The sequence below is a fragment of the Schistocerca nitens genome, chromosome 4 (assembly GCF_023898315.1).
Source record: "Schistocerca nitens isolate TAMUIC-IGC-003100 chromosome 4, iqSchNite1.1, whole genome shotgun sequence".
NCBI classification, from domain to species: domain Eukaryota; kingdom Metazoa; phylum Arthropoda; class Insecta; order Orthoptera; family Acrididae; genus Schistocerca; species Schistocerca nitens.
This window is the reverse complement of record NC_064617.1, coordinates 284,103,669-284,118,029: the sequence shown is the minus strand read 5'-3', so window position 1 is coordinate 284,118,029 and position 14,361 is coordinate 284,103,669. Positions and strand designations below refer to the sequence as shown.

The window sequence follows — 14,361 nt, the reverse complement described above, 5'->3', positions numbered from 1 at the left end:
AAGTAATGCGATGAGAAATATTAAGGGAGATGAAAACCTGATTGCCATGGGGGACTGGAACACTATTGTGGGTGAAGAACCGGAGGAAGGAATTGTTGGCAAATATGGACTTGGAAGAAGGAATGGAGGAGGAGATTGGCTTATCGAGTTCTGCTTGAGGAACCAATTAGTTGTTGCAAACACACTTTTCCAACATCAAAAACGAAGAAGATACACATGGAATGCCCCTGGAGACCTGAGGAGACAACAGATTGATTACATTCTAGTGAAAGCATGTTTTAGGTACCAGCTAAAAGATTGCAGGAGCTATCCATCTGCAGACATAGGCAGTGATCTTAACCTGGTCCTGATGAAAAGTTCATTGAGATTCAAACGTTTGAAGAAGAAGCCAGTAAAACTTAAATTGGAACTAGAAGAACTGAAAACTGAGGGACTGGCAAAGCGCTATGCTCATGAAACACATAACCTAGCTAAGATTTTTCAACATGTTGGAGTAAATGAAGAGTGGGATCAAATTAAATCTGGTATATACAAAGCAGCGGAAAATATAGTTGGAAGAACTGAACCCAAAAACAAGAGGAAATACATTACAGCAGATATTATTGAGCTTATAGAAAACAGGAGATTATACAAAAATGCAACTGATGAAAAAGGAAAAGTTGAATACAGAAGACTAAAGAATTTAGTTAATAGAGAAGCTAGGAAAGCAAAAGAAAATTTTCTTGAAGAAATGTGCACAGAAGTGGAAGAAAATACGCAAAACGGAAGAACTGATTTAACCTACAGAACAGTAAATCAATTTTTTAACAAACGTAAAACAACACTCTCAGGCAGAATAAAAAATAAAGAGGGGATAATGCTTTTTGGTAAAGACATGGTGAAAAGATGGAAAGAATACATAGAGGAGTTGTATGCTGGAACACCTCTTTCAGAGGAAGTAATAGGAAGAGAAGAGCAAGTAGACGAAGACAAGAGAGATAAGATTCTACAAGAAGAATTTGACAGAGCTCTAAAACAACTACGGGACAACAAAGCAACAGGTATTGATGACATCACTGCAGAACTAATAAAGAATACTGGTGATAGCATGAAAATGATGCTGCTTAAACTTATCAGGTCCATCTATAACACAGGAGAGATACCGACAGACTTCCAGAAATGTATCATTGTTCCTATACCAAAGAAGGCAGCAGCTACAAAATGCAAACAGTACCGAACTCTAAGCCTAACATCACATGCATCAAAAATTCTCATAAAAATAGTTCTGAAGAGAATTGAAAAGAAGGTGGAAGATATGCTGGGTGAAGACCAGTTTGGCTTCAGAAGGGGATTGGGAAAAAGAGAGGTGATTCTGGCACTGAGACTCATTATCGAAAAGCAATTACAGAAAAATTAACCAACTTATATTGCCTTTGTAGACATGGAAAAGGCATTTGATAATGTTATCTGGCAAGAGATGTTCAGAGTGCTGAGGAAAAGTGGAATAAAGTACAAAGACATCCATGTGATACTCAGCTTCTATAAGAATGAGGTGGCAGTGATTAGGAACTGTCATCATGAACAAGAAGCAAAGGGGTATGGCAAGGATGTGCTCTCTTTCCTCTTATATTCAATGCTTACATCCAGGAAGCTATACACCGAGTTCGAGAAACTACTGAGGTGGGGATCAAAATTATTGGGCAGAAGATAGACATCTACATTATGCAGATGATATTGCTATAGTCACAGAGACAAAAGAAGATCTACAGGATGTGCTCAAAACAATGGAAAAAATTCTATGCCATCAGTATGGAATGACAGTAAACAAGAAAAAGACTAAAGTGATGGTATGCAGTACAGGAGCAGAATACGAACCTTTGAGAATAAGAATTGGAAGAGAGGAGCTGGAAGTGATAGAGGAATTTACTCTCCTGGGAAGCAAAATCACAAGAGATGGTAGAAGCCAGAAAGAAATTGCAACCAGAATACAAAAGGCCAAAATTGCATTTAATCAGAGAAGGAACTTACCCACCAGCAACAACATCAGTCTGAAAATAAGGAAACGTATCATGAAAGGTTTCGTTTGAAGTTTGGCCCTATACAGATGTGAAACTTGGACGATTGGAAGAGAAGAGAGAAGACGGCTAGAGGCCCTGGAGATGTGGTGCTATAGAAGGATGATGAAGATCAGCTGAAGAGACAAAGTAACAAATGAAGAGGTGCTTAGAAGAGTACAGGAAATTCTATCTCTGTGGAGGCACATCCAAACAAGAAGAGACAAACTTGTAGGCCACATCCTACAACACGACATCATCATTGGAACAATAGCAGAAGGAGCTACTGAGGGAAGGAATCTGCGGGGCCAACACATATCCATCCGTTCATATCCAGACACAAGCAGACATATATAAAGGCAAAGACTTTGGGCAGAGATGTCAGTCGAGGCGGAAGTACAGAGGCAAAGATGTTGTTGAATGATAGGTGAGGTATGAGTGGTGGCAACTTGAAATTAGCAGAGGTTGAGGCCTGGTGGGTAACGGGAAGAGAGGATATATTGAAGGGCAAGTTCCCATCTCCGGAGTTCTGATAGGTTGGTGTTAGTGGGAAGTATCCAGATAACCCGGCCGGTTTAACACTGTGCCAAGATGTGCTGGCCGTGCACCAAGGCATGTTTAGCCACAGGGTGATCCTCATTACCAACAAACACTGTCTGCCTGTGTCCATTCATGCGAATGGACAGTTTGTTGCTGGTCATTCCCACATAGAAAGCTTCGCAGTGTAGGCAGGTCAGTTGGTAAATCACATGGGTGCTTTCACAGGTGGCTCTGTCTTTGATCATGTACACCTTCCGGGTTACAGGACTGGAGTAGGTGGTGGGAGGGTGCATGGGACAGGTTTTACACTGGGTGCAGTTACAAGGGTAGGAACCAGAGGGTAGGGAAGGTGGTTTGGGGATTTCATAGGGATGATTCAAGAGGTTACAAAGGTTAGCTGGACTGCGGAAAGACACTCTTGGTGGAGTGGGGAGGATTTCATGAAGGATAATCTCATTTCAGGGCAGAAATTGAGGAAGTCGTATCCCTGCTGGAGAGCCACATTCAGAGTCTGATCCAGTCCCGGAAAGTATCCTGTCACAAGGGGGCACTTTTGGGGTTCTTCTGTGGGAGGTTCTGGGTTTGAGGGGATAGGGAAGTGGCTCTGGTTATTTGCTTCTCTACCAGGTCGGGAGGGTAGTTGCGGGATGCGAAAGCTGTTTTCAGGTTATTGGTGTAATGGTTCAGGGATTCCGGACTGGAGCAGATTCGTTTACCATGAAGACCTAGGCTGTAGGGAAGGGACCGTTTGATATGGAATGGGTGGTAGCTGTCATAATGGAGGTACTGTGGCTGGTTGGTGGGTTTGATGTGGACGAATGTGTGAAGCTGGCCATTGGACAGATGGAGGTCAACGTCAAGGAAAGTGGCATGGGATTTGGGGTAGGACCAGGTGAATCTGATGGAACCAAAGGAGTTGAGGTTGGAGAGAAAATTCTAGAGTTCTTCTTCACTGTGAGTCCAGATCATGAAGATGTCATCAATAAATCTGTACCAAACTTTGGGTTAGCAGGCCTGCGTAACCAAGAAGGTTTCCTCTAAGTGACCCATAAATAGGTTGGCGTACGAGGCGGACATCCTGGTACCCATGGCTATTCCCTTTAATTGTTGGTATGTCTGGCCTTCGAAAGTGAAGAAGTTGTGAGTCAGGATGAAACTGGCAAAGGTAATGAGGAAAGAGGTTTTAGGTAGGGTGGCAGGTGATCGGCGTGAAAGGAAGTGCTCCATCGCAGCGAGGCCCTGGACGTGCGGAATATTTGTGTATAAGGAAGTGCCATCAATGGTTACAAGGATGCTTTCCGGGGGTAACAGATTGGGTAATGGTTCCAGGTGTTCGAGAAAGTGGTTGGTGTCTTTCATGAAGGATGGGAGCCTGCATGCATTGGGTTGTTGAAGGTGTTAACCTACGTAGGCAGAGTTCTGTGGGGGCTTGGTAATCAGCTACAATGGGGCAGCCGGAATGATTGGGTTTGTGAATTTTAGGAAGTAGGTAGAAGGTAGGGGTGCGGGGTGTCGGTGGGGTCAGGAGGTTGATGAAGTCAGGTGAAAGGCTTTGCAGGGGGCCCAAGGTTCTGAGGATTCCTTGAAGCTCCGCCTGGACATCAGGAATGGGATTACCTTGGCAAACTTTGTATGTAGTGTTGTCTGAAAGCTGACGCAGTCCCTCAGCCACATACTCCCGACGATCAAGTACCACACTACATACAAAGTCTGCCAAGGTAATCCCATTCCTGATGTCCAGGCGGAGCTTCAAGGAATCCTCAGAACCTTGGGCCCCCTACAAAACCTTTCACCTGACTCCATCAACCTCCTGACCCCACCGACACCCCGCACCCCTACCTTCTACCTTCTTCCTAAAATTCACAAACCCAATCATCCCGGCCGCCCCATTGTAGCTGGTTACCAAGCCCCCACAGAACGTATCTCTGCCTACGTAGATCAAAACCTTCAACCCATTACGTGCAGTCTCCCATCCTTCATCAAAGACACCAACCACTTTCTCGAACGCCTGGAATCCTTAGCCAATCCGTTACCCCCAGAAACCATCCTTGTAACCATTGATGCCACTTCCTTATACACAAATATCCCGCACGTCCAGGGCCTCGCTGCAATGGAGCACTTCCTTTCACGCCGATCACCTGCCACCCTACCTAAAACCTCTTTCCTCATTACCTTAGCCAGTTTCATCCTGACCCACAACTTCTTCACTTTCGAAGGCCAGACATACCAACAATTAAAGGGAACAGCCATGGGTACCAGGATGGTCCCTTCGTACGCCAACCTATTCATGGGTCGCTTAGAGGAAGCCTTCTTGGTTACCCAGGCCTGCCAACCCAAAGTTTGGTACAGATTTATTGATGACATCTTCATGATCTGGAATCACAGTGAAGAAGAACTCCAGAATTTCCTCTCCAACCTCAACTCCTTTGGTTCCATCAGATTCACCTGGTCCTACTCCAAATCCCATGCCACTTTCCTTGATGTTGACCTCCACCTGTCCAATGGCCAGCTTCACACGTCCGTCCACATCAAACCCACCAACAAGCAACAGTACCTCCATTACGACAGCTGCCACCCATTCCACATCAAACGGTCCCTTCCCTACAGCCTAGGTCTTCGTGGCAAACGAATCTGCTCCAGTCCGGAATCCCTGAAGCATTACACCAACAACCTGACAACAGCTTTCGCATCCCGCAACTACCCTCCCGACCTGGTAGAGAAACAAATAACCAGAGCCACTTCCTCATCCTCTCAAACCCAGAACCTCCCACAGAAGAACCACAAAAGTGCCCCACTTGTGACAGGATACTTTCCGGGACTGGATCAGATTCTGAATGTGGCTCTCCAGCAGGGATACGACTTCCTCAAATTCTGCCCTGAAATGAGATCATCCTTCATGAAATCCTCCCCACTCCACCAAGAGTGTCTTTCCGCAGTCCACCTAACCTTTGTAACCTCTTGATTCATCCCTATGAAATCCCCAAACCACCTTCCCTACCCTCTGGTTCCTACCCTTGTAACTGCACCCAGTGTAAAACCTGTCCCATGCACCCTCCCACCACCTACTCCAGTCCTGTAACCCGGAAGGTGTACATGATCAAAGACAGAGCCACCTGTGAAAGCACCCATGTGATTTACCAACTGACCTGCCTACACTGCGAAGCTTTCTATGTGGGAATGACCAGCAACAAACTGTCCATTCGCATGAATGGACACAGGCAGACAGTGTTTGCTGGTAATGAGGATCACCCTGTGGCTAAACATGCCTTGGTGCACGGCCAGCACATCTTGGCACAGTGTTAAACCGGCCGGGTTATCTGGATACTTCCCACTAACACCAACCTGTCAGAACTCCGGAGATGGGAACTTGCTCTTCAATATATCCTCTCTTGCCGTTACCCACCAGGCCTCAATCTCCGCTAATTTCAAGTTGCCGCCACTCATACCTCACCTGTCATTCAACATCATCTTTGCCTCTTCACTTCCGTCTCGACTGACATCTCTTGCCATGCACACACGCACATATCCATCCACACATATACAGACACATTCTGTCCCATGCACCCTCCCACCACCACCTACTCCAGTCCTGTAACCCGGAAGGTGTCTGTATATGTGTGGATGGATATGTGCGTGTGTGTGCGAGTGTATACCTGTCCTTTTTTCCCCCTAAGGTAAGTCTTTCCGCTCCCGGGATTGGAATGACTCCATACCCTCTCCCTTAAAACCCACATCCTTTCGTCTTTCCCTCTCCTTCCCCTCTTTCCTGATGAGGCAACAGTTTGTTGCGAAAGCTTGAATTTTGTGTGTATGTTTGTGTTTGTTTGTGTGTCTATCGACCTGCCAGACCTGTGAGATGCCTGCTTGTGTCTGTATATGTGTGGATGGATATGTGTGTGTGCGCGAGTGTATACCTGTCCTTTTTTCCCCCTAAGGTAAGTCTTTCCGCTCCCGGGATTGGAATGACTCCTTACCCTCTCCCTTAAAACCCACATCCTTTCGTCTTTCCCTCTCCTTCCCTCTCTCCTGTTGAGGCAACAGTTTGTTGCGAAAGCTTGAATTTTGTGTGTGTGTGTGTGTGTGTGTGTGTGTGTCTATCGACCTGCCAGCGCTTTCGTTCGGTAAGTCACATCAATATATATATATATATATATATATATATATATATATATATATATATATATATATATATATATATATATATGGTTATAATAGAGGGAAACATTCCACGTAGGAAAAATATATCTTAAAACAAAGATGATGTGACTTACCAAATGAAAGTCCTGGCAGGTCGACAGACACACAAACGAACACAAACATACACACAAAATTCAAGCTTTCGCAACAAACTGTTGCCTCATCAGGAAAGAGGGAAGGAGAGGGAAAGACGAAAGGATGTGGGTTTTAAGGGAGAAGGTAAGGAGTCATTCCAATCCCGGGAGCGGAAAGACTTACCTTAGGGGGAAAAAAGGACGGGTATACACTCGCGCACACCTTGGTGGATGGATATGTGTGTGTGTGTGTGTGTGTGTGTGTGTGTGTGTGTGTGTGTGTGTGTGTGTGCGCGCGCGCGAGTGTATACCCGTCCTTTTTTCCCCCTAAGGTAAGTCTTTCCGCTCCCGGGATTGGAATGACTCCTTACCTTCTCCCTTAAAACCCACATCCTTTCGTCTTTCCCTCTCCTTCCCTCTTTCCTGATGAGGCAACAGTTTGTTGCGAAAGCTTGAATTTTGAGTGTGTGTGTGTGTGTTTGTGTGTCTATCGACCTGACACACACACAATGTTTGCAATATTTTAAAAATTTAGACGGGCGGCTCTAGCTTGATCTAGTTTTGATGTCTCACAGATTGACCGCGACCAGGAACTGCATGCAATCACTAACCAAGAGGCCACTGCCTAGCGAAATCATTACAGAAGACTAACAGGAACAGGCAGACAGAGTCAATGCTCCTGCACCGGCACCCCCAATTAATCCCCTCCGCTGTCATACCGTCGTGTTGACAACAATTAAATTAAACTATGCAAGTTTTTACTCGCACATGCACTGTATCAGTTTAGCTTTCTATTTACTTGTACACAGTTGAACGTGTTTACGACGAAGTGTGGAACATGTTGTGCACCATGCCGCCTGAAAAAAAGAAACGCCGGTTCATGGATAGCTGACCATCATGGAACATTTACATATGACAGAATTGTTTTATGTTGTTGAGTTTGTGAGAGCAACATTAAATGCAAAAAAAAGTTTCAAATAGGCCAGCATGTCCAGACAAGTCTTCATATTGCAGGAATGCAGATGAATGGATCACAAAAACTTCTGACAACATCAAGTTGCAATAGCAGGGATTTGTCCAAAGTCAACCAAAAGAGTTGCTTTAACATGGATCTACATGAAGTATTCACTGCAAGCAATATTCCTCTTCACAAACTTACAAATCCTATCCTCAAAGGCTTCCTGCACAAATATTGCTTAAATCCAAATATACCAGATGAATCAACATTGTGTAAAAATTACATACTAACAACATACGTAAATATTCTAGAAGAAATACACAATGAACTCCAGGATGGCATTATCTGGATTTCAGTTGACAAAACTACAGACACTTGGCCTGTTAAATTGGAACTTTAATTATTGGTGCTCTAAAAGAAGAGCCTCCTTCCTATTTAGCAGCCAGTAAGGAACTTGAAAAAGTAAATGATTCTATGATCACCAGATTTGTCATAAAGGGTATTAGAAAAATATTTCCAGAATCTTCTGCAGATGAAAGGGTGTTTGCGTTTATTTCAGATGCTGCTCCCTATATGATCAAAGCAGGAAAAGCCCTCCCCTGCGAGTGTTTTATCCCAATTTGATTCATGTAACATGCTTTGCTCATGGAGTACATCGCCTTGCTGAAGAAGTACATTCCACATTTGTAAATGTAAATAAACTGATTTCCTCCACAAAGAAAGTATATTTAAAAGCTCCTGCTCACACCAAGACCTACAAAGAAAAACTACTAGATGTGCCTTTACCTCCTGAACCAGTAGTAATCCGTTGGGGTATGTGGGTCGAAGCTGTATTGTTTTACAAATGAACATTTTGAGGGCATTAGAGGAGTAGTAAACAATTTCAATAGTGCACAGGCTTTGGGAGTTTGCCAGAGCAAGGTGGTTTTTAATGATTCTGGTACTAAAAAAGATACTGCTGTGTTTAGCACTCATTTTTCCCATATAACTGCAAGTGTTACAAAGCTTGAAACTCAAGGTTTGGCATTGAATGAATCTATTCAGTTAATGAATAAAACTATTGTAGTGAACTCCTCATTGACGGAGATATTCCCAAGAAAACTTAAAGAAAAATTTGAAAACATTTTAAACAATAATTGGCCAGCACTCCTCCTCATAACTGATATGCACAGGTTCACAAATTTGAGATATAATGCCTGCAGTAACTATGTTTTTTTTATTATTATTATTATTATTCGATCCTGCACATTTCGACACTTTTCATGCATATAATCCAGTCTCTACTAATAACACATACATACCCTGTAAATTAACTTGTTACACATCATTCGATGAAAGAATCATCCAAATGATCTATGGAACATGTAACTGACTGACTAAAAGAAGAATGTTGGAAATCTGACAGGTACACATCACACTGTAAAGGACAAAAATCTTTCCTTGCAAATCAATACAGCTTGGGGTAATTTTAATTATATAATACTTGAGATACTTCTGAGGAAAGAAGAAAGATTAGAATTTCACAACCCATTGACAATGAAGTCACAAGAAACAAAGTACAACCTAAGTTTGGGGTGGGGAATCAGCTAGAACTTTTTCAAAGGAAATTACACAACTTAAGGAAATCATATAAAACCTAAATCAAATGTCCAAATCGAGATTTGAACTATCACCCCAAATTCCAGTCCAGCACCTTACCTACAAGATATTTTTGAGTAGCTGCCTGTATATCCATAATCACGGAATGTGAGATGTAGTTTCTTCCCTCCATTTGAGGTGTTAAGTTAGATTCAAATAGTAAAATTGTTATTGCATATGTTACATAACTGGATAATCAGAAATGATCAATACCGATTTTCTGACTCACAACCAAACTGTTACCTTCTACCCAAAACTTGACCTCAGACTAGGCTACAGATTGGTGTCATTGCAACCTACAGTGCAAAAACTAATGCAGGCACAAGAGAGCATCACAAGGGTTTGGTTCTCTTTCTGTTTGCAAATGCCAAATCATTAAGTTACGAGATGAAGCCAACATCCAATATTGAAAGGTTCAGTTCAACTGCATAAGAAAGAAGACAGTATACCACTATAGTGCCTCTGCACAACCAGTATGCTAAACATCAACAAAGTTGCCTCAGTCAGAATATAAAAAGAGAATAAGATATTTGAATATATGTACATATACGAGGGCAGTTCAATAAGTAATGCAACACATTTTTTTTCTCGGCCAATTTTGGTTGAAAAAATCGGAAATTTCTTGTGGAATATTTTCAAACATTCCTGCTTCGTCTCGTATAGTTTCATTGACTTCCGACAGGTGGCAGCGCTGTACGGAGCTGTTAAAATGGCGTCTGTAACGGATGTGCGTTGCAAACAACGGGCAGTGATCGAGTTTCTTTTGGCGGAAAACCAGGGCATCTCATATTCATAGGCGCTTGCAGAATGTCTACGGTGATCTGGCAGTGGACAAAAGCACGGTGAGTCGTTGGGCAAAGCGTGTGTCATCATCGCCGCAAGGTCAAGCAAGACTGTCTGATCTCCCGCGTGCGGGCCGGCCGTGCACAGCTGTGACTCCTGCAATGGCGGAGCGTGCGAACACACTCGTTCGAGATGATCGACGGATCACCATCAAACAACTCAGTGCTCAACTTGACATCTCTGTTGGTAGTGCTGTCACAATTGTTCACCAGTTGGGATATTCAAAGGTTTGTTCCCACTGGGTCCCTCGTTGTCTAACCGAACACCATAAAGAGCAAAGGAGAACCATCTGTGCGGAATTGCTTGCTCGTCATGTGGGTGAGGGTGACAATTTCTTGTCAAAGATTGTTACAGGCGATGAAACATGGGTTTATCACTTCGAACCTGAAACAAAACGGCAATCAATTGAGTGGCGCCACATCCACTCCCCTACCAAGAAAAAGTTTAAAGCCATACCCTCAGCCGGTAAAGTCATGGTTACAGTCTTCTGGGACGCTGAAGGGGTTATTCTGTTCGATGTCCTTCCCCATGGTCAAACGATCAACTCTGAAGTGTATCGTGCTACTCTTCAGAAATTGAAGAAACGACTTCAGCGTGTTCGTAGGCACAAAAATCTGAACGAACTTCTCCTTCTTCATGACAACGCAAGACCTCACACAAGTCTTCGCACCCGAGAGGAGCTCACAAAACTTCAGTGGACTGTTCTTCCTCATGCACCCTACAGCCCCGATCTCGCACCGTCGGATTTCCATATGTTTGGCCCAATGAAGGACGCAATCCGTGGGAGGCACTACGCGGATGATGAAGAAGTTATTGATGCAGTACGACGTTGGCTCCGACATCGACCAGTGGAATGGTACCGTGCAGGCATACAGGCCCTCATTTCAAGGTGGCGTAAGGCCGTACCACTGAATGGAGATTACGTTGAAAAATAGTGTTGTGTAGCTAAAAGATTTGGGAATAACCTGGTGTATTTCAATGCTGAATAAAACAACCCCTGTTTCAGAAAAAAAATGTGTTGCATTACTTATTGAACTGCCCTCGTAAATGTTACTACGGTTCCAATTTTGTGTGATACAGAACAACAACTCTTGACACCAAGCCCACTTGTTACATTATATTGTAATATTGTAACTTTTTAAATTTCAAGTAGGACTCTACTGTTATTTTGTAAGGCATAACTCTCTCTCTCTCTCTCTCTCTCTCTCTCTCTCTCTCTCTCTCTCTCTCTCTCTCGCGCTCACAGGAGAACATTGAACTTATTGCTCTTGAAAATGGTAAAAATTCATAAGCCTTACCGTCCCAATGCTGCACGTTTCAATTGCTTACATCTGTATAGCGAGTCACCAAATTTTAGCAGGCGTACATAATCCTTTGCAACACTGGAAAAAATAGAAACTTTTGTACTGAATGCAGGCATCCAAGTAGTTACGTAAAAACGAAAAATTAAAGCATCTGTTTGGAAGCCTATTAGCATACATTTACTAACCCACAATGTTCGAAACCATCTAAAACTGATTAAAATTCACCACTGTCAAAGGAACCAAACAAACAAAATAAAAATGTTCATATTCTAAACAAAATAAGTATGTTCAAACTCTGTAGATAATACATCTTCACACACGTATCGCCTACAATTCACATATGACAATGAGTGAGGGGGGATGAGGAGTGCATGCAACATGTTAATGGAGAGCGAGCAATGAAACTCATCAAGTGCAGAGAAGAAATAAACTACAGGGGGGGGGGGGGGGGGGGGCGCGACTCTCCTTAACATCCAAAAATTAAAAAAAAACATAAGTGTGGGTACAAGGAAGTTTTGAGTGCCAAGACCTGGAGGAATTAGGGGCTATGATTTTACCAAAGTGGCAATACAGACATTTGGATGGGTATTTTGGTGGAAGCAGATCTCCCCTGCATACTTTCCTCTCACTGACAAGAGGGGAAAATAATGAGTCTGGGAAGAACAATCATCACAAGTGGCAAACAGCAAGCTGAAACCAATGAAGACAAGTAACAGTGTGCTTTAGGGTGATCTGTCAAGTTGGTGTTTCCATCTTATGAATGAAATGGAAACAACAACTTGGCATAAAACCTGTAAGTACACTATTAAATGATCATAGTGAAAATGCTTGACAGATAAAATAAAGCCAACTATTTAACTGTGACTTATGTAATTCTAATTACATGGATGGAAGGAAGTGACCTTTAGAATAGGCCATGAAGGGACATCTCATACACTCAATATTTATTGTACAATATTCAGTACTGCACAATAATACTGACTAGCAAAGAGCAGTTCATGCAATATACTGAAGGTGAGTGCAGAGCTTTAAAAATATTTACGCTCACTCCATACACTGCACTTTGCAAAGGTGGTATTCTGCGATAAGAGATAGTTCCCGTCGAGACTTCATGATATACGGACATGAACAACTGATATGGATATTAATACATCATGAAAGACAGATGAACGAAATCATCTGTTGAAGTGCATTTAGGTGAGTAGTTTGATTACATATTTAATAGATCTTCAGTAATTGGGTATAGAAACATTCAACTAAATCCTTTAAGTGCAGGGAAATGGCACTATCACTGCTTATTTGTTCATTTCAGAAGCCTCAATTATTTATAGCAGAAATAAATACCTACTTACCCAACCACTCACCCGCCCTCTACAGTGATGTATCTTACTTTCTTCAGGTTTACTGATCACTTCCAGCATTGTGGAAAGTGAAATCTGACAAGTACATGAACAGACTCAGAAAATGCTGCAAGTTCTCTTAGCACCATGTAGTATGGTCATGTGTTTTTCAGCCTATTAGTGTGACTGTGTGTAGAACACCTTCCAAGCCACTTTTTCACCCATTGTCACTTCCCTTTGTTTTTCTTTTTGCGGCATTTAGTGATTGCAATTGCAATACACACAAATTCCAAACTGCCAAGTGCCGACAAGTTTGCTACAAATGCAGAGTTCTAACTGATGCACCTCAAGCAAAAATAACGTGCCATAGTATCGTACCTTTTTGGCCTCCCACTTTCAGACAATGTGTTGACACAGTACTATTGTTCAATAAATATTAAGCATGTGAGGGCCCCTTTATCATCTGACAATTACCTCCTTAGAAAAGAGGACTCACCAGTTGCAAATCCTATCTATCTTTTCCAGTGATGTCTCCTATTTGCTGACAAGAGAGCGTCCTTTACATTTCTACAAAGACCAGGCATCAATAAGAGGGCAGATTTAAATTCAAAAGTGTGTGGCCAACTCATCTTTTTTCATTAAGTGCAAGAGAATAGGTAAAGGAAGAAACAGCACTGGTGAGAGAAAAGCACAAGTTAGGGGAGACAGGTGCACCTGTGCGAATATAGTTCTGGTATTAATGTTTCTGCTTGACTATCAAGCATCTCCATTATATTGCACATACCGGTATACTCTTAAGTGTGTAATTCTATAAAAGAAATTTTTGCTGATCTATTTGTTTTCACTTCTTATTCTCATTACTCTTTTAATTGTCTCACCTCACAAGTTATTCTAGGAAATTATAAATAAAAGCTAATCTTACTTGTCAATAAGATGACGCGCCATATTCAGCTGACCCAGTGCCAATTTGTAATGATCTTTGTCATAGAGAACATTCATAAGATCAGCATAAAAAGGATGAATATCCTGAAAAATAAAACAAAAACAACTAACTGATAAAGATACAGGTCTGCAAAATTTGACATGTTATGGTGCTGGAATAGATCTCCCAACAAAGCAACAGTATTTAATACAGTATAAAAAAACAATGAGCGGGCTGAATGTAGCTCACATTTATGTCTCAGTGCTGAATGTGAGATGATGCATAAAAAACTACTTAGGATCATTCTGGAAAGAACTGATGTAATGCACAGCTAATGGCCATTTACAACTGACTAACTCATTTCATTCCAAAAAGAAGTGCACATTCATCATAGCAGATCCTCCTAAACCGAATGATTTTGGGCAGTACTTATCATAATGTGCATTCTCATCCAATGCATTATGGGAAATACACCAGTTTTATTGCAAACCATGACAAAAATATTACGTATC

At 42.3% G+C, this 14,361-nt stretch overlaps 1 protein-coding gene across 1 annotated transcript in view; it reads right to left on the bottom strand.

Annotated features, from left to right (window-relative positions):
* Positions 1-14,361, bottom strand: part of LOC126252773 (nucleolar GTP-binding protein 1) — a 67,977-nt gene that overhangs the window by 36,922 nt on the left and 16,694 nt on the right. Inside the window, exons 3-4 of the mRNA XM_049953702.1 lie at positions 13,850-13,953; positions 11,582-11,665 (exon numbers count right to left, since the gene is read on the bottom strand). Of these exons, the coding sequence (XP_049809659.1) occupies positions 11,582-11,665; positions 13,850-13,953 (188 nt within the window). The remainder of the gene's footprint in view (positions 1-11,581; positions 11,666-13,849; positions 13,954-14,361) is intronic.